Source organism: Sebastes umbrosus, chromosome 6 (assembly GCF_015220745.1).
Source record: "Sebastes umbrosus isolate fSebUmb1 chromosome 6, fSebUmb1.pri, whole genome shotgun sequence".
Lineage (NCBI taxonomy): Eukaryota > Metazoa > Chordata > Actinopteri > Perciformes > Sebastidae > Sebastes > Sebastes umbrosus.
In genome coordinates, this window is record NC_051274.1 from 15046057 (window position 1) to 15064808 (window position 18752).

At 43.7% G+C, this 18752-nt stretch overlaps 1 protein-coding gene across 2 annotated transcripts in view; it reads left to right on the forward strand.

The window, feature by feature from the left end:
* Positions 1-18752, forward strand: part of scube3 (signal peptide, CUB domain, EGF-like 3) — an 88078-nt gene that overhangs the window by 23103 nt on the left and 46223 nt on the right. For both annotated transcript variants that reach the window (XM_037772521.1, XM_037772522.1), the window contains exons 3-4: positions 2967-3092; positions 13195-13329. In XM_037772521.1, the coding sequence (XP_037628449.1) occupies positions 2967-3092; positions 13195-13329 (261 nt within the window). The remainder of the gene's footprint in view (positions 1-2966; positions 3093-13194; positions 13330-18752) is intronic.

Sequence of the window (18752 nt, forward strand, 5' to 3'; positions counted from 1 at the left end):
AATCGATTATCAAAATAGTTAACCTCAAAAAAGCCAACTATCAATATTTTTTTTTTGATGCGGCAAATTAGAAAATAAAAATGGACTTGCATTTCTAGTCTTCCGACCACTCAAAGTGCTTTATGATACATGTCAGCATTCATACACTGATGGCTGAGGCTGCCATGCAAGGTGCCAACCTGCCCATCAGAATCTAATGTAAATACTCATTCACACACCAATTGGAACAGCCTTTGGGAGCCTTCGACATGTGACCCGGAGGAGCCGGGGATGGGACCGCCGACCTTCCGATTGGGGGACGACCTGCTCTACCTCTGAGCCACAGCCTCCCCAACATGTAAAAAAAAAAAACAGTCTGTTCTCAGTCCAACATGAGAGGACGAAGAGGAAGAGCTGCCCCAACGTCTTGTCAATCACGCTAAAGATAAAGACAGACTTTCAGTTAGCCGCTGTAGTAACTCAAATCCAACGGCACTGGCAGCACTGGGTTTAACCTGTGTAACGGCAGCAACAGAAATTTTGCTGATCGAGCGGGGAGTTCGAAGCCCTGGCGCTGGGGTTTGCGCTGACTGAATTTCGAGTTGCTACAGCTGCTAACTGAAGGTCCGTCTCCCGGAGCTGCCGCATACTCTTCTCCCGGCGAAGTGGTCACCTGGTGGCAGGGAGGACGAAATGAAAATACGAGTCGTTTTATCATTTCTGTCACTTTAGATTTAATCCAGTAAACATGTTAAAATAAATCGAAACGTACACGGGCCTTGTATCTTTAGCATGATTGACAAGCCGTCGGGGCAGCTCTAACTCTTCGTCCTCTCATGTTGGACCGAGAACAGACTGGTTATTTTTTTTATATGTTGGGGAGGCTGTGGCTCAGAGGTAGTGCAGGTCGTCCAACAATTGGAAGGTCGGCGGTTCGATCCCCGCCACCTCCGGTCACATGTCGAAGTCTCCCGAAAGCTGTGCCATCGGTGTGTGAAGGAGTATTTAGATTAGATTCTGATGGGCAGGTTGGCACCTTGCATGGTAGCCTCTGCCATCAGTGTATGAATGTGTGTGTGAATGGGTGAATGCTGACATGTTTGGTAAAGCACTTTGAGTGGTCGGAAGACTAGAAAAGCGCTATATAAATGCAAGTCCATTTACCATTTTTATTTTCTAATTTGCCGCAACAAAAAAAAAATTTGATAGTTGGCTTTTGATTGAGGTTGGTGGAGTCTGAAAACACCACATAAATTAATGGAAATAAGTCAAGGACCTCATCTTTCTAGTTTTTTATCTAAAGTCTGATATGTTTTATTTGATTATATATTAGAATCTTGTGAGTAAACGAAACTAAAAACTGTTATTCTTCTTCTTATTACATCCGTTACATTTCAGCCTCAGAGTTAAATTCATGACTTTTTCTCATTTACATTAATACGCTTTTCTAAAAGACAAATTGACATCCTGTAGATGTAAAAGGACAAAAGTTCTGAGTAGTCTTCGGAGGACGTGACAAGCATCGGATAAAAACAAATTCAAAGCAATTGGAGAAAAAATCACTTTGTTTATATGTGGTGGGTGTTTCAGGTTTTAGAGAGGAGTAGAAAAGTGATGGCTGATTGTGTGCTGTGATCGGGGAATGACAGAGATGTGTGGGAAGTGGAGACGCAGGGAGCAGGAGAGTGTTTCTTTGTTTCAGTCCCATCCCTCTGCTGTCAAGTCCAATTAAGCCCAGAGCGAGACAGCCTCAAAGAGGAGCCGAACGACCGGGATCATCGGCCCTAAATGGGCCAGTAAGTGCTGAGTGGAAGTGCGCTGTGTTCTCAATCCACCTTGTCTGGGTCTCCTTGGTGCGGGCCCCTCGACCATCATCATAACCATAACAGACAACTCCTCTCAGGCTGTCATGCCAATCTGCAGTCTCTCTTTATCTTCCGGCCTCTGCTCTCGTTTATGCGTCACATTTCTTCAGATTTAGCAACAAGGACCAATGATCTTTAGGGTTAGATCGATCTATCGTCCTTTTACATATTAAAGATTGGCTACCAGTCAGGCTGTAATGTCAATAATGTCAGCACTAATAATAATGGAGATATAATCATTTTCCAGAACAACTCTATTTTCTTTTTGTTTGTGTTTTGTATATGTACAAGTGGACATTTCAGTACTTCAATTCATTCTCTGGGTCTCAGTACAAAGCTTTTACTAGGGTTGGAGGAAGAAATCGATACAGCATTGTATCGTGATATTTTGCGTGGCAATATGTATCGATACACGGACGCCAAGTATCGGTCTTTCAGAGGCTTTTACATCCTGCAAACAATAAAATTCCACAGGAAAAAAGCAATGTTTTGGCAGAAAACTGGTAGAATTTTTAAGATATGGCATAAAATCAGTATTAGGCTTTAAAAACAAAATATCAGTGCAGCTCTGGCATATACCCAAGGTACATCAGTAACAGGTGATGCAACTAATTACCACAGCTGTTCCTCGCCCCTGTTTACCTCATAAGAGCTCTTATGAAAGTCGAGATGGAACAAAACAGATCATTTTAATTCTCTGTATTTTACCAAACAGCATAATTGCACTCAGATTTTAAAGGGATATTTTCTGACATTTTAGGAAAATTATTTGCTTTCTTGCGAAGATTAAAAAGCATATGAATTTCCTTTTTTAGGATGAAACGTGTTAATTAGCAAGCTTTAGAGGTACTGCTCAGTGGAATTAGTGATTTTTGGTCTGAGCTGTTTCCAGTCTTTATGCTAAGCTAAGCTAACTGGCTCCAGCTGCATATTTAACGGACAGATGTGAGACTCGTATTGATCTTCTCATCTAACTCTCGGCAAGAAAAACGCGAATAAGCGTATTTCCCAAAAATACGAACTGTGCCTTTAAAGCTGCTTCTCCTAACTCCTAACTGAATTTTGATTGCTTCAAGTTTTGAAGGACCTGCTCTCACATCCTTTTGTATCTCCTCTCTGCAGATGTCGACGAGTGTGCGACTGAATACAACGGCGGCTGCGTCCACGAGTGCATCAACATCCCAGGAAATTACAGGTGCACATGCTATGATGGCTTCCGCTTGGCACATGATGGGCACAATTGTCTAGGTGAGTGTGTGATGTGTGGGAGTGTGCGTGCACTTAACACAGCGTGTGTTTGTGTGTGTGCTGAACTGATTTTTTTTCTTTTGATTTTCCGCAGCTGACTTAATGATGCAGGAAAACGCTGTTCTATAAGGGCCTTTTGTCAGGAGAACACATACATTAAACTGCATGTGTCATATTTCAAACTGAGCCTGACATAACCCATGCGGTTGCATAAATTCTCCTCTCTGCATGTGTAATGTCACATCACGGATGGTAATATATGTTTCTGTGCTGAATTGAGCTCTTATTAGACCGCTGCATCAGATATGAGCTCTGTCTTCATTTCACATAGCAGGTAGTCTCCAAATGTGTTTTCACAAAAGAAAAAAGGAGAGCTTTTTAATAAGTCTGACGAAAAGCGGTGAATTTATGAAGAGCTTGACCCCGAGCTGAGAGCTCCGAGCGAGCCGTCAGCCGACCGTACTTTCCCATGGTTTAATATTTCACCAGTGTGCCATTCTTATTAACCTCGCAGAGAACGTATCACGCTTAAAAGGTTATGAAATGAAGGAAAAAAACAGTGATCTTCCTGCTGCTGGGAGCTGCTAAACATAGACATCATCCACCCAGCCCTACCCATTCTGTCTTTCTGTCTTCTCCCCCCATTCACCCATCCTACATTCCTTTGCTTTGTTTTGAAACCCCCAAGTCAGACCTCCTCAGAAACCATCTCCCTCTGTAACAACCTCAGCGTGATGCATTTCACTTGATATCGAAAGCCGACTAACCCTCGTAGCGACTGTGAGCTTGTTGTGTAGAGGAGCAACCGGCGACTTGCTGCAGCGGATTTCACATTCAGCTGAAGTGATGACAGAAAAACTTATCAGCACTTAGTGATTCACTGTGCAGGCGCTTTTACATGCGGGCACACGAGGCAACGCACTCGTATCAGTTTACTTGATGAAGTGCATGCAATGCTGGGATTAAGGTTGGAATGGAAAAAGCTCCCATCTTTAGATCGATAATAAACCTGCTCTGACATGTCGATGCTCTCTCAGATTTATCTCTCTAACTGTATTTGTCTCTTTCTCTTCTTCCCTCGCTCTCCGCCTCTTCCCCCGCTCATGCGCTTGTATCTACAGTGTATAGCGGGGCTATTTTCCAAGCCATTTAGCAACAGCGTTCAGCCGTGCGTGGATCATTTGCCATGCCGCGGATCAGCTCCCGCCTTGCGTGCAGGTGTGTAATTGTAATATATGGTTGTGTGGCTGCTGCTGTTGCATCAAACGGAGTTGCATCCATCGATCGCTTTGATATGTCAAAGTGAAACACACACGATCAAACACGGGGACATTTTTTTCTCCCTTCTGCCATGTTTTATTTTTATGCGAGAGGGCAGAGACTTCTCGGTTGAGATCTGACTCAGAAGTTCACTCATATTCCTGTGAAGGTATCGATTCAATTCATTATTAAATGAGTAAATGTTTTTTTAATCTAAGCATAGCAAACTGTGCAGAAATACCCACAGAATGGTGTGTATGTAGCTGTCAAGTACAAATCCAACTCTGAGACCTGAAAGGACTCTTTTCTCCAGAATTTAACTCATTCTAATGCCTCCGCTCTGCTCTGCTAAGGAAATAATCCTCAGCACAAACACAAGAGAGCAGAGGAAGAGGTATAGCCGAGCATAGAGGTCTCATGTTTAAGGCCCCGGCTTCCTCTTCCAGGTTTAAGCTTCTTTTTGGCCCCTGAGAAAAGATTAGTCCCCTTGGCCCTGGAGTGGAAGGCCTAAGCAGCTGGTTCCCAGACGAGGTCAGACCCTCACAGCCCTTATAGACCAGATGTGCCCGCGGCTGCAGAGAAGGAGACATTCACCTGATCCTCAAAAGTTCACACTGAGTTTAGAGTCTGAGATCTTTAAGGTGCTTCTCTTTTGGATTAACCCCCGTGTTGTTTCTCCACAAAGCTCCGGTGATTTTGTTTTATTTTGGTTACAGTGGCGTATAAACCCAGTGGTGTCATAACTTCCTGCTCTCAGCCCTCTAAGGCTTTTCTTTAGCCAGTAGGCACCGCTGTGTATGTGTGCGACTGTCAGCTCAGGGACACGCGTCAGGCCAACGCACGCTCGTTCCCCGTCGATGTCTCCTTTGTTTGCTCGCTGCAGCACGTGCCACGCGGTTCCTTGTAATTGGATGTGTTGGCAGCATAATGACATCGGGCGGTGGCAGAAGGCGGCGGAGCGTGAAGCGGAACGCTGCCTAGCGCGCCTCACCGGGGACGCTCTGGTTGCCGAGGTCTCTCCTCTGACTGCCCCTAAAGATGTCAGGGAGCCAGCAAGGTGGAAGCAATGCAATATCACAGCACGGCGCTCCTGTCTGCGCGGAGTGAGATGTCACTCACTGTATAATTTACCTCACAGGGAGGCTATTGTACCCTCTCCAAGCTCCCACTGAAGAGAGGAAGTGAGGCATAGAAGAACTTGATTACATCTTTTATAACTGTCATGACTATTATCTCACAGAGGTAAAGGGAGGGATGGGATTTACCACACCTCTTTCATGGCGCGAGGCTGTAAAGGATTTTTAGAGTCTTAGGAAAAACAGAGGAATCAATGTCAATTTAATCCAAAACACACATCCTCTTTAGAATGAAAACCAGATGCAGGAAGGCTATTAGTTCCCCACTGTAGCACCACTGTCCCCACATTTATGACCTATGTGTTTTGGTTGAGGTCCTACAGAAACCCAAATACCCTCTTATCATTGCTAGTTCGTTAAACTCTCCCAAGTAGCTTAATATCGCAAGCATCTGCGCAAATACTCCCTCCTATCTGGAACTAAAAAGACTCAAATAAAGATATTTCTTATGCTCACAAGAAGTGGAAATGCCACAATCGCATGCAGCCTGAGTGTGACTCACTGGGAGAAACAAAAGCTTGAATGAAACAGACGTTACAGATGTTCAACAGAGTGCCACCATGCACTTTTATCATTGCGTGTTTACTCCTAGTCATTATGCTCTGCTCTGTTAGTCGTATATGTTGCCCCCCTGTTGCCAGATAACTGATTTTGGGGGTTTTGGGCTCCACACACACACACACACAGCTTACCAGGTCGTATTCCTTTGATTTCCATCGACCAACCCTGATTTGGTTTGTATTGATTCAGCAGTGCTCAATTCCCTGCGCAATCTATAGGGAAATGAATGCCCTTTTACTTTAACCTTCCCCAAAGACGTAACATGATCTATAACACAAAAGCAATGTCATTACAGCTTTGAAACAGGCTTTTGAAGTAGCAACTAAGAAAAAGGTCATGTCAGTTAACACTGTTTGGTGTTTGGCTAATGGCTGTAATTGTGTAGTGACATTGTTTTTTGTCTCTCAGAATCTTTTTGATAGAAAAGCTTCATCTGTCATCCACCGCAAAGTGCCTGAGTCATCGCCTGGCCGTGCCTGCGTCCCTGCTCTTGTAATCCTCTGGGATCACGTTGCAAGGTTGACTAATCAAACGGGGGGTTTCAGAATGATGTATTATTGACCAGGTCCTGATGGGGGAAAAAGTAGTCATCAAAGAGCGTCACGCTGATTTGCTCTGCAGCCCTTGCTGCGCTCTTGAATGCATTCCTTCTACTCTTCCACGGCGGCGATGATAACATCCTCACCCTTCACTTGTGCAGAAAGCGTTTGATTCTAGCCTGGAAGAGGTGCTTTTAACAGGGTTCCTACGCAGTAAGTATGGAATTTGATTTTAGTCATTTCCAGGTCTGGATAAGTATGGAAAGAAGAAAAGAGAGTATGGAAAAATATTTTTGTTTCTAGACTATTGCCTCTATTCTTTTTTTCTAAAATATAAAATTCTTCATCATACAAGCAGCAGTGTTTTTCATGACGTTTGGAGCAGCCAGTGCAGCCAAAATGTTTACCACCGTGTGAGATGGCGGGGGCCAGAGCAAGCTTGATGTCGTCAAAAGCAAGGCCAGAAGTAGGCTATGGTGCGTGACTGAAAGCACACTCCTACGCAGGGCTGCCTGTACGTCACAGCAAGGGCCGCCGCGTCCATAGAGGCGAACTAGGCAATTGCCCAGTGGGGCACTTTGGCAAGGACAGCAAAATGTGGGCCAACTGTTCATTATGAGCAAAATAACAATAATAATATCATAATAAAAAATAACCAAAAACTGCAGGCTGACAGCACAGAGCAGAACGCTGCCTGTCAGACTGGAACAATCTAATACCTTCAATACTGAGGGAGGATACGAGCGGCGCCTCCTAATTCGGACTGATCCTCTTTTTCGTTGAGATCTGATTGGCTCAGTCATTTACATCGTGAACGTGACGAACCAGTTCACCTGGCCGGTCTTGTTTTGCTTCAGTGCAGTGGAGACGTGCTGATACAAACTGAGGAAGTGTCATCCTCTTTATACCACAAAAAAACGTATTAGTGTTAAAATTACTGCTAAAAAAAAGGCCGCTTGCATAAAAGGCCTGTCCATCCCAAAGTCCCGGGATGGATTTCCGTCCCAGTCTATCCCTGTTGCTAATACAGGGGCGACATAATTGTTTTTCACTTAGAGCGGCATTGCCCCAAGTGCAAGATGTTTGACAGTGGAACGCCGTCCAACATTCTGCGTAGGGTTGTATGGCCACAATGGATAAATGCATGTTGTCTGACGGCTGGCTTGACAATCCCAAATACAAAGCCTGGCTGGTTAACAATTCCAAATGGGAAAAGAGAGCTGGATACAAACTTTGTGTAAAATCATTTGACATCTCAACTATGGGGGAGGTCGGAAGCACTGTAGTCTTGTAACAGCATCCTCTGCACCCCGAGTCACAAAGTCAAATATGGTCTGAAAAATCTACAGAGAAGTCTGGAAAAGTATGGAATTTTGAAATGGAAAATGAGTAGGAATTCTGTTTTAACCACCACCTTCTTTAACTCCTGAATATGTGAGTCAGGGAAGTGATGATCTGGCTAACACAGCTTCCACCATACCCAGCTGAGTTCAGGATGATACAGACACTGCTGGGGCTTAGCACTCACTTCTCCCGCCGCAGATGCAAATACCCCGCTGTCTCCCCAGTTAGCAGTCACTCTGCTTTTGTTGTGACACGCAAGGATCGAGTTTGGACAAGAGAGTTTCTCCACAGTTCAGAGGAGAGGAGCCGGAGTGATGAGTTAAAGGACGGATTTGAGATTGGTGCATTAGCCGGCTCCTGAAGAGTATATCAACACACTCTCTCTCTCTCTTCTCTCAGGATTGTTCAGTCCCATCCACCATGAAATGAACAATTCCAGCTGAGCCCACTGGCAGGGCTTTGGGGGAAACTCAAGCCTGAGATTGGGCTTAGGGACGTTTCAGACTGGGAGCCGTCAGACTTCAGCGCAGGGCCTCTCGTCTCCTTGGCATAAGGCTGTCCACCCAAACACTTATCCTGGGGTTTTGTTTTTAAAATACTTCCAGACTTGTTTTGGAAGAACGGAGAAATACCATTTAGCATGATCTTAGCTCATAGTTTTTTTTTTCTCATTTAGGAAAGAACTCAGCAAGAGATTGGACGTGGAATCGAAGCATGTGCTTGTTTACCAAAATGGTTACCTGGGAGACGGACCCAAAAAGTCTGAGTTCAATCAAAGCTGAATTAGTTTTGTTTATGTAACAGCATAAAAATCATCCCTACCTGCTGATTTAAGAATGAAACGCTACAGTAAACAGAGATTTGACTCATGTTTGCGTAGCAGATGTGGATCAGTTAGCTGTATTAGACCCAGTGGGTCAGGCAGACGGGAAGAGCTGGAACTAATAAATTGTTCAAAGCTAAATACTGTACGAGTCTTAACGCATCCAGTTTGAAATAGTCAGCCACGCTTCTTTGATTTAAGAGAGAGTGTGTTCTGCAGATGAACGATCAGGACTTCCTGCAACATATCATATGTATACGACCTCGGCTGACGTGTGGCAGAGCGCGGCTGAATGTTTGGTAACGTCTGTGAACTCGGTTGTCCTCTCGGGCCCGGGTTCAAACTTGGCGCCTTGGTCATTGTTCAAGTGGGTGAAGAAATGCACCATGTCATTAGAGGAAATCCTGTAATCCTGTTTAAAATAAGAAAGGATCTCGATTTAATTGGAGCTGGCTGTGCATGTTGTGTGCCACTCCTTCCTCGCTGTGACGCTCAGTCGAGCCGAGCTGGTGCCCGCTCATCAACCGGAACAACGCGTAGTCCACCAGCTGGTTTGCTGCCTGTCGCCGCACATGGCTCCGATTTGCTGCCTTATTAAAGAGTGTGTGCCTCTTCGACTCCTTTAAATGAAATGCCCAAAGAGGCCAGTGTCTGTCCGCTCACCTCCTCGTCTCTGGTCTGTCTAGACCACAGAGACAGATCTGTCTGATCCAGACAGAAGCCAAGCAGTGGGATGGATGCATGCATGGACAGCTTTGGTGACAGACAGCAGTAGTTTTTCACTCTTTCCCCTGGAAAAGAAACCTCTGGGTCAGCATTAAATGCCCCCAAAGTCGCTGAATCTTAAAAAAAAGGAGCGCAAAAGAGTTGAGTGTTTCTCCAAAATAAGGGTTCAGGAGTTTCTGTAAGGCAACCACCGTGTTTACATGGCTCTAAAGCTCTGCGCAAGGCCAAATGTTATATATACAGTCAAGGCTATCTGAGAAACCAGCGGACATGGCCTCCGCAAACACAACCAATCTCTTAATCTCGCTCCGTTTGAACCTTCCTCTTCCCTTCGTCTCCTTCGAGTGAAGCAGGGATAGAGCAGAGACGAGACTCATTTTTCAGAAGTGAGGCAGCCCTTTTAACTTGATTAAGACGGGGCTTTTTTTCCGTTCCCTCAAGAGAATTTTTAAGAAATGTTTTAAGTCCAAATAACACGAGCACTTCTCCTGGCCGTGCCAGAACCCCTTTCCGCTTGGAAATATTTGCTTTGGACGCCAGCCTTGCCCAGCACACAACACAGGCAATTATGGGAGCTATTTAAACGGGAGAGATCTACTGACAGGCGACGCCTCATTTGGAGGGATGAAGGAATCAGGAAATGAAACCTTCATTGATGCGCTGAGGGGATGGAAAGAGAATTCCCCCGGGCCTTGTGAGACCGGTTGCATTTCTCATGGGCATTTTGTGTGCATGCGCCGAGGACTGTTGTATTTGTGTAGCCTTTGCGTGTTTGAATTTTTGGGGTTTGTGTGTGAAAGAGAGAGAAAAAGACTTTATGTGTGTGTTAGGATTTATTCCCGTACGGAGTTTTTTTGGTGCCTGCTAACAGTTTATCTGTAAAGGTGCAGCCGTAGGTTGTTGGCAGCTTCCGTCAGCTCAAAGGTCCTTTCTCTGTTGCTGCAACTTTCATGATGGCGAGATGAGACCATGCGGTCGACACCAAGGCAGCCACACAGTTGAATGAAAGCCTGCCTGACTATTTTTTCTAAACTGTCCTCCCTTTACTCTGACTTAAAGTCTAAATGTTAACTTTTTCTGTGAGTGCACTGCTTCACCTGGCTGATGCTTTTCCCCAACGACCTCAACCGACATGACACACAGTTTTTAGAGGAACGAGACAGTTTTGCTGATGGAATGTGAGAACAGGACAGCAGACTTGGCAAACTCGACGAAGGTCACGAGTGCTACCTGCCACTGACCTACTTATCAACCCCAGAGGTTTCTGTCCTGCCAGGTGCCACTTTGTGAGTCACAGTCTGTGTGTGTTTATGCATTTGGTGAATCCACACGTCTCCGGTATTTCTATGTGGAAAAAGAAGAAAGAAGAGGACAGAGTGAAGTTTAATTTCTAACTCTGCCGGGCTGAGAATTCCCCAGAAAGGAAACTTAATCTCGAGGCCTTCTCAGACTGGACAAATAGACAGTAAATTAGTTTCGCATGACGGTTTATTAAAAAAAAGCCTTGTGTATACAGCAGATTATTGATGCATCGAGCAGAGGGATGGATAAGGTTCCAGTGTGGTCGGTAGAGAGGGACAGAGCCCAGGTCTCCGGGGGAAGAGTCACCTCCAGAGCCACGGCGCAGTCACGCACAGGGGAGGCTGGGGCCGCTCGGCTCTGCAGACAAATAAGTGACATTGTGCAAGATCTTTCATGTTGAAAATAAACAAATATATCAAAAGATTTATAGATGTTCCACCGCCGTTCATTTGTTTCTTTTGTCGAGTAACACAATGAGTTGGGAAAATACAAAATAGTTTGTTCCATTAGGAGAGAACAGCTGGAAGTGCACAATTCATTATCGGTGGAAATGAAGTCAGCAACTCTCGTTGCGGCCAGTTTCCCTTTCGTGCCCTGTGGCAGGACGAGGCCTCAGGCGACACCTTTGTAAATGCCTTTGTTTGCACTTGAGGTGGATTCACATGGTTGCTTGTTACCCTCCCGCTACCCCCCCCCCACACCCACCCCTCCTGTCCTCATGTCTCATACTCTCTCCTCTTTCCATCTCTACTTTTCCTCTACTTGCATTCCTCCCGTCATGGGGCTGACAGACACTCGTCATCAGCAGGTACTCTGGCCCAGGTGGATCAGGTTTCCCACTTGCTCGGAGATTGTGCTGCATGCGCATTTTTATGGCTTAGTGCTGCACAGTTGGAGGTTTTCAGTGCAACTCTGTGTGCTGCCCTGTCAGATAACCATTAAGACAGACACGGCCTCCTCAAACAGCTTAAGACAAGCAGCTCCTCTTGCTTTTCATAATATCCAAACACTTTTTTGTGCCTTGTGTTTTCCTTTTGTATGACATTTGCTCTCAAAGCACCATTATGGAAGTGATACGTTTCTAAATAATTTTATAAGTAAAATAAAAATTAAAAAGTCTTTAATTTATACCAGGAGGAAAGAAGAAACACTTTTTGAACCTAAATGTTTTCAGTCAAATAGTAACAGAGCATTTATTTTTCTATTTCAAACTCAGCTGGGTTTTATGAATTATATCATCATATTGAGCAGTAAAATGTAACTTAGTACATTTACTCAAGTACTGTACTTAAGTACAAATTTTAGGTACTTGTGAGGTACTTGAGTATTTCCATTCCATTATACTACGCATATACTTCTACTACTCAGACAAAAACATTGTACTTTTTACTCCATTACTTTTATTTGAGAGATTTGGTTACTAGTTATTTTACAGGTTAAGATTGTAAATACAAAACATATAATTAACTTATAACATACAATTTGGTATTCTTTTATAGATTAAATACTTGCTCTTGTAAAATTCTGCTCAGTTTTAAAACTAGAGTGAAGATATTGGTATCATATGAAACAAGAAAACCAAAAGAATCCATTGGTACCAACCGTGTCATACTAACTTGTCGCGAAGGAGGCTAAATAATGCTCCAAATTTTGCGCTAAATTTGGTGAGGAGTAACTGGCACCACCATTTTCAGAGGGGTCCCTTGACCTGTGACCTCAAGATATGTGAATGAAAATGGGTCCTATGGGTACCCACGAGACTCCTCTTTACAGACCTGTCCACTTTATGATAATCACATGCAGTTTGGGGCAAGTCATAGTCAAGTCAGCACACTGACACACTTACAGCTGTCGTTAATTGATTTCCAATAATAAATATATAGATACATTTGCATAAATCAAGCATATTTGTCCAATCCCATGTTGATAAGAGTATTAAATATTTGACAATTAAAAACAAAACAAAAAATTAAATTAAATAAGATATAATAGTATAATACTCACTCAAGGACCATTTTTCTGAATTATGGGTACTTTTACTTGTATTTTTGTATTTCTACTGTTACGTAAAAGGATCTGACTGCTTCCTCCACCACTGATCACATCACATAAAAAATCCATACATAAATAAAAAATACTGCCTTAAAACATTTAACACTCTTTCAGAAGTACTGTTGGTTCAGAAGCTCTTTCACTTTAATCTTTACACATAAACATTCACTAATAAGTAGTAAATATACTTCCGTGTGTGTTCCTACCATTTCTGTTTGATTATGATTTACAGCTACTTGTTCATTAGGCGGGTCACGATTTGATCCCAGACAACCTTCAGACAAACGGTGTCTGTGTAGCATTTGTTCTGTCTCGAAGTGATCTTATTAATTGTGTTTTGTGTGTCTGTCTCCCGGCAGATGTGGACGAGTGCTCAGAAGGTAACGGAGGATGCCAGCAGATTTGTGTCAACATGATGGGCAGCTACGAGTGCCGTTGCAGAGAAGGATTCCTCCTGAGTGACAACCAGCATACCTGCATCCAAAGACCTAAAGGTTAATCACACACAAACACACACATTGACGATTTATGGAAATAGCAGAACACTATGTTGTTCAGTAATGGCGCGTTTGACTCAAGGCTACTATATGTGGTGAAAGCTCATTATTTTTATTTCAAAGTTTGGATGATGATGCAGTCAAATCTTGTAACATGCAAATGATTACTCTAGATCCAGAAATTCTTTGATCATGTGATGAGCTGTGCAGATTTAAACTGAGAATGGGATCGGCCCTAACAGGCCTAAATGAAAGGTGAGCAAAGGTAGGTGTCTCCAGTCTGAGGGGAAAGGGGAAAAAAAGGAGAACGGGGGATAAATCTAGTTTTGTTTTCCTCCCACCCTTTCAAATTGAACCAATCTAGTGCTTGGCAGCATTTTAAGGTAACGGTGGTATGAGAGTGGCCTTCGGGGGACTGTGAGCAGAGAAAACAATTAAAGGTGTAGCCTGGGGCAGACACACCTCTTGTTTATGGAGCATTCCTGTGGGATGGAGACGTGACAGGAGACGGTACAGAGCCAAGCTGCTCTGAGGCTTTCTCATCAGACAACAGGAGCACTGCAGACATTTATAACGTCATAGCTGTATTCAAAGCAAAGTAAGCTCTCAGGAAAATACCTCTATTATGCATATTGTCTTGTGGCAGACAATGAAGAACTTTACAAGTCTGTGAAACAACAGCACAGTGGTTGTAGTTTGTAACCGATCCACTCTTGTTTATTATAATCGCACAGAACAATATGTCATGAAAAAAGATCAGTTCGTCAGCTATGCCAGATTTTTTTGCTGAAAGTTGTAGTCCTTAAATGAAGAAACTGCTGCCCAGTTCCTCAATGTATCACTAAATTGTGGGAAGGTAGCATTTTTCACAAAACCTGTTGAGTCACAGAGCGTGCTGGTTTTAGTCTGTTTCATTTGTAAATTGTTCAGTCTTTCCATTCTTAGTGCCAAAGACATTTTTGATGCTTCACTTGAGTTATTTTCCTGATGAATCATCTTATTATCATCAACACTAAAGGCCAACCTACAATTCTTTTATACAATAATAATACTACAGCATACTTTTTCCATTTTTCAAAGGAGGATAAAAGCATTTCTGGACATAATTGTGAAAACAGTGTCCAACAGTCTGGCCTCTGGGTGGGCGTTTCCCATTGCAACAGTTGACTGACAGCTGAGAGCTGGCGTTGCTATGAGACGCACTGTCAATTTCCGTGGTGAGCTACTGTCTGGAGCATGTCAAAATCCTAGAAATTATGATACAAGACATTATTTCCCCTCATAGCGTTAGCTATCTGTTAGCTAACTGTTAGTGATTTAGGCCGTCTGTCCCTTTTTATAACACTAGTGCAGTGCCCGTTCGGAGCGAGCCGATTTCTTGGCCCCAAGTAGTGCTGCTTGCAGCGTTGTCGAGAAGCGCGGTATGGCTGCTCGTACCCGACAAGTGTGAAGTTGATCGGATGAACAGTTCTCCAGATATGCGAAGGCCAGTCATACATACACGGATAGACAGAGATTCCTTCATTTATAATTACGTGATGCTGCTGCAGCGCCACCAAATTTGTCATGGTCACTCAGACATCATATCTACACATATCCACCAAATGTGGTCGCAGTAGCACAAAGTGTTTAACAGATATTTTTTTTATATTGATTATATTTTAGATTTTTTGTAATATAAGTCCTGCCCACAGCGTTATAGCTAACTTTGAGGGCCAGCTATAGAAAAACTGTACGTCTTGGTCCAGACATGATCTGTACCAAATTTGGTGACGATTGCTAAAATTTTGTAGGAGGAGTAGTAAAAAAATCAGATTTGGACAAAATTAAAAATGGTGGAAAATCAATCTAGACGCAAATGGGCGTGGCTTTTATGGATAGCTTCGTCTTGACCAACAAAATCCAGGGAAAAAAGAATTTTGTTTCAAGACTTGTGGTCCAAAAGTTACAGGCCAAAATGTAAAGTTCATTGTTATAGTGCCCCCATTTGACCAAATTGTACCACATTTGACACTGCACCCCAGCAATACACCCGCCAAGTGTGAAGTAGATCGGATGAACGGTTCTGGAGATACGCGAGGGACATACCCACATACAAACAGAGATTCTTCACTTTATAGTAAGACTAAATAAGCAAGCTAGGCTAACCAGCTGCCATTTGGAAAGTATAGACTACTGTATTGGGCCTAGCTTGCCAATGTTAGCACTGTATCCTCACTAGACGTTTTTGTCCATGTTATTTCACCAAAAATTCACTACACCTGGAAAACACTTATCTACGGGGCGCTATCAATGAAGAACATTAACTAAACTTTTTATTTCTTTTTGGTATATACAATTTTGACCAAATAAGCCCAAACAGATACCACTGCTTTCTTAGCAAATATGAATTTTGATTTGACTTTAAAAGCAGACACATGTTGCTCCTGGAGATTTAATTCATTGGGATTTCTTACTCCAAATTATAGATATCCTTGATTTAGTTCCCTGTGCTGTTCTGTGTTAGTGCTGTTGCTCTGCTTGTTGTTTGTCACACTATACATGTTGCACAGCATGCTCTGCCTCTGTTCTTTGTTCGATAGATCTCTCCATAGATCAGTAAAGCAACATCAGAGAAAATGAACAGCTGTTATCACTATCACAAAACACATTTTATTGAAGGAGTAATTATCCAGCTGTCTGCAGATTCCTCAGCTCCACGGGTTCGGGCCGGGACTGTGTTGTAGATCTTTTGCTTCCTGGGGTTTAGCGGCGCATGTCGTTCAGAAAGCCCTGATAGCATGTACAGCGGGCTCCGAGTGTCTCTTCATCTCTGCCCTCCTCTGTTGCAAGATAACTGATCGTGCTGGGAGTCATTAGACCGCGATGTTCCTAAAGTCTCTTGGACGGTGAACCGAGGATCCTGGAAGTCTGGTTTATGAGATCAGTCTGGCCTAGTGAACTGTCAATGTTTACATTTCATAAACGCAGTGTTATTTGAGTGGAGTGAAAAAGCTGGATCATGTGTTTCAAAGCACTACTACTATATCTGTCAGGAGCAGACCGTGAGCACCGGTCCAGTCTCGCCGAGCTCCCTCCTGTCTCTCTTTCACTTCCTCTCTCCTCTTTCTCTCTTGATAAATGTCCTCAGTTCCTGTTAATCTTCCATTTTCATATTAAATGTGTCTTTATTGCTTCCAGATGAGACCCATTTGGATCAAGAGATTAAAGCTGCCATAAATCTACAAACTTCCTTCACTCAGCCGCTCTGTCATTGTTTCATTATTTTTGAAAGACTAACAGACAGAACAACTACTCATCTGCTTATTATTACTGCTCTTATTACAACAGTGTGTGTCTGAGGGAAAATGGAAGTAGTGAGGAAGTGACTCGCCGAATTATTGGACAATAACCCCGCAGAATTGCTGCAAATATCACTTTCCTCGCTTACTGAAAAAAAATTAAGTGGCTCAGGGGTTTGAAAAAAAATCATTGGGAAAATTAAAACTGATCTAATCTCCCAGCCAAGTCGGTTTATAAGCGACCCTCCATCCATTCTGCAAAGGCTCCTCTTAAAGAACAAAGCCTGGGGTGCAGTTTGCTCATGAGCTTTATTGTTCTCATTAAAAAGACATCAGCTTTCCATTTCTTTCATTAATGGGTCAGGTGTTCCCTGGGCAACTTCTGCGAGTCTTTCTGGGGACGGTGGAGAGCTGGTCACTGCAGTGTGTGTCGCTAAAACAGTCTGTTTCCCCTGCTGGTAGGAAGCCCTTGTTAGCAGTGAGCCTGTGCCAATTAGGCAGCAGGGGTCTGCCAGCCTCGCAGCTAATGACAAGGCTGCTGCTGGCCTGTCTCTTATTAGACCTGCCCCTGCCCCCCTGAGCAGGAATAACTCCGGCCAAATGAAGGCTCCGTCGTCTAGCTGGCCAAAATGTAACAGTTCATTTATTCTCCCCAAACATTTCTCCCAGTCAAGAAATAAAGCCTTTGAAAGGCCAGCCAAGGTGCTTAGTGGTTGATAGGAATGCCATTTAGGTCAAGAAGGGTTCCACTGCTTTGCGTTTGATTTATTGTCTCTTTCATACGGGAGGATAACCGGGACGTACTATATGTGCGTGAGACGGTATCCAGCGCATTGGAATTCTGGAAATTCAGTCTCAAGTCAACCCACACATCCATAATTTTAGTCCTGTACATTTCTGAATATCCGGTAGGGCAATTACCTTAAGTGTGCACTGATGGGCTGTTATGCAAGTCGCATACTGTTTCATGTTTTATATTGTTTTATTGATTCTTCAGCGCTGCGGGATTCATTGTGAGACAGTGCAGCTGAACAAGTTGAACTAACCAAGTTAAATAAGAGGTGCAGCTTTTTAACAAGAAGTCTTCTGGATCAAACCTCCTGTCGCTCTGCCAATCAGTATGGCATTGTGTGGAAAGCTGTTGAATAGCAGCAAAGTTCACACCGGCATTACATTACAGCGTTTGAAGCTCATTGCAAGGAAAACCTTGATTACATAAACCCCCGAGGCTTTAGCAAGATTTGCAGTCGAGAAGGAAGTTTATCTTGTAAAATATGTCTTGTATCACTTTTTATAGATGCTCTATACAATATGTAGAGCATTAATATAGCAGCAAACAACTATTTGCTATGTAAAGATATAGAGGATTATTTCAAGGCTTTGTTGAACATTTGATTCTGATTGCTCAATCACGGCGTTCTACGGTCTGTTATTTCTTTATAGCAGATCGTTGCTATGTATAATAGACTGTTGCTGTGGGCGGACTGTGGCGGACTGTTTTTGTGTCAAATTATTGATTTCTTAAATAAGTAGCCGTGTAATAAGCGGAATAATGTACAGCAAGCAGCTGTATATTAGCCCCGACAGCCCCGACAGGGCGATGCTGCACCCGACCCTGACGCCAAGCGGTCTTGCATCGCCCTGAAGGGGTTTATCTCACAATAATGACCGGCTCGCTGTACATTATCCCTTAAGTAATATCTACCAGAGCAGAGAATGAAGTCGCTCTCCCTCTCTGTGTGTTGTAATCTAAGTTTCTCCATGTTTTGTTGGCATCACCAGGCCGGCGTCGCGTGCTTTTAGGGCATGTTAGTGCATATGAGCGTGACTCACTGGCTAGCTCACGGCCGCAGCTCTGCACTGCTCTGCACTGCTCTGCACTGCTCTGCACTGCTCTCATACGGCGGTTACAGCTGATAATGCCGTCCCGAACGGTGGTGTCGACGAGGAAGCGAAGCACCCACCCTCTGGTCCCCCCTCCCCCAGGTTAACGCATACTCTGTCAGCACTTTCGCCGTTGTTTGCACTGTAAGCGCTGTTAGCACCGTTAACTGCGAGCCGGCGCCATGTTGAGAGCCGTTGAGAGGTAATAGAAATGCTCCCAATCCCGTATTTAGCCCCTTTAAACAGAAAAGTGAC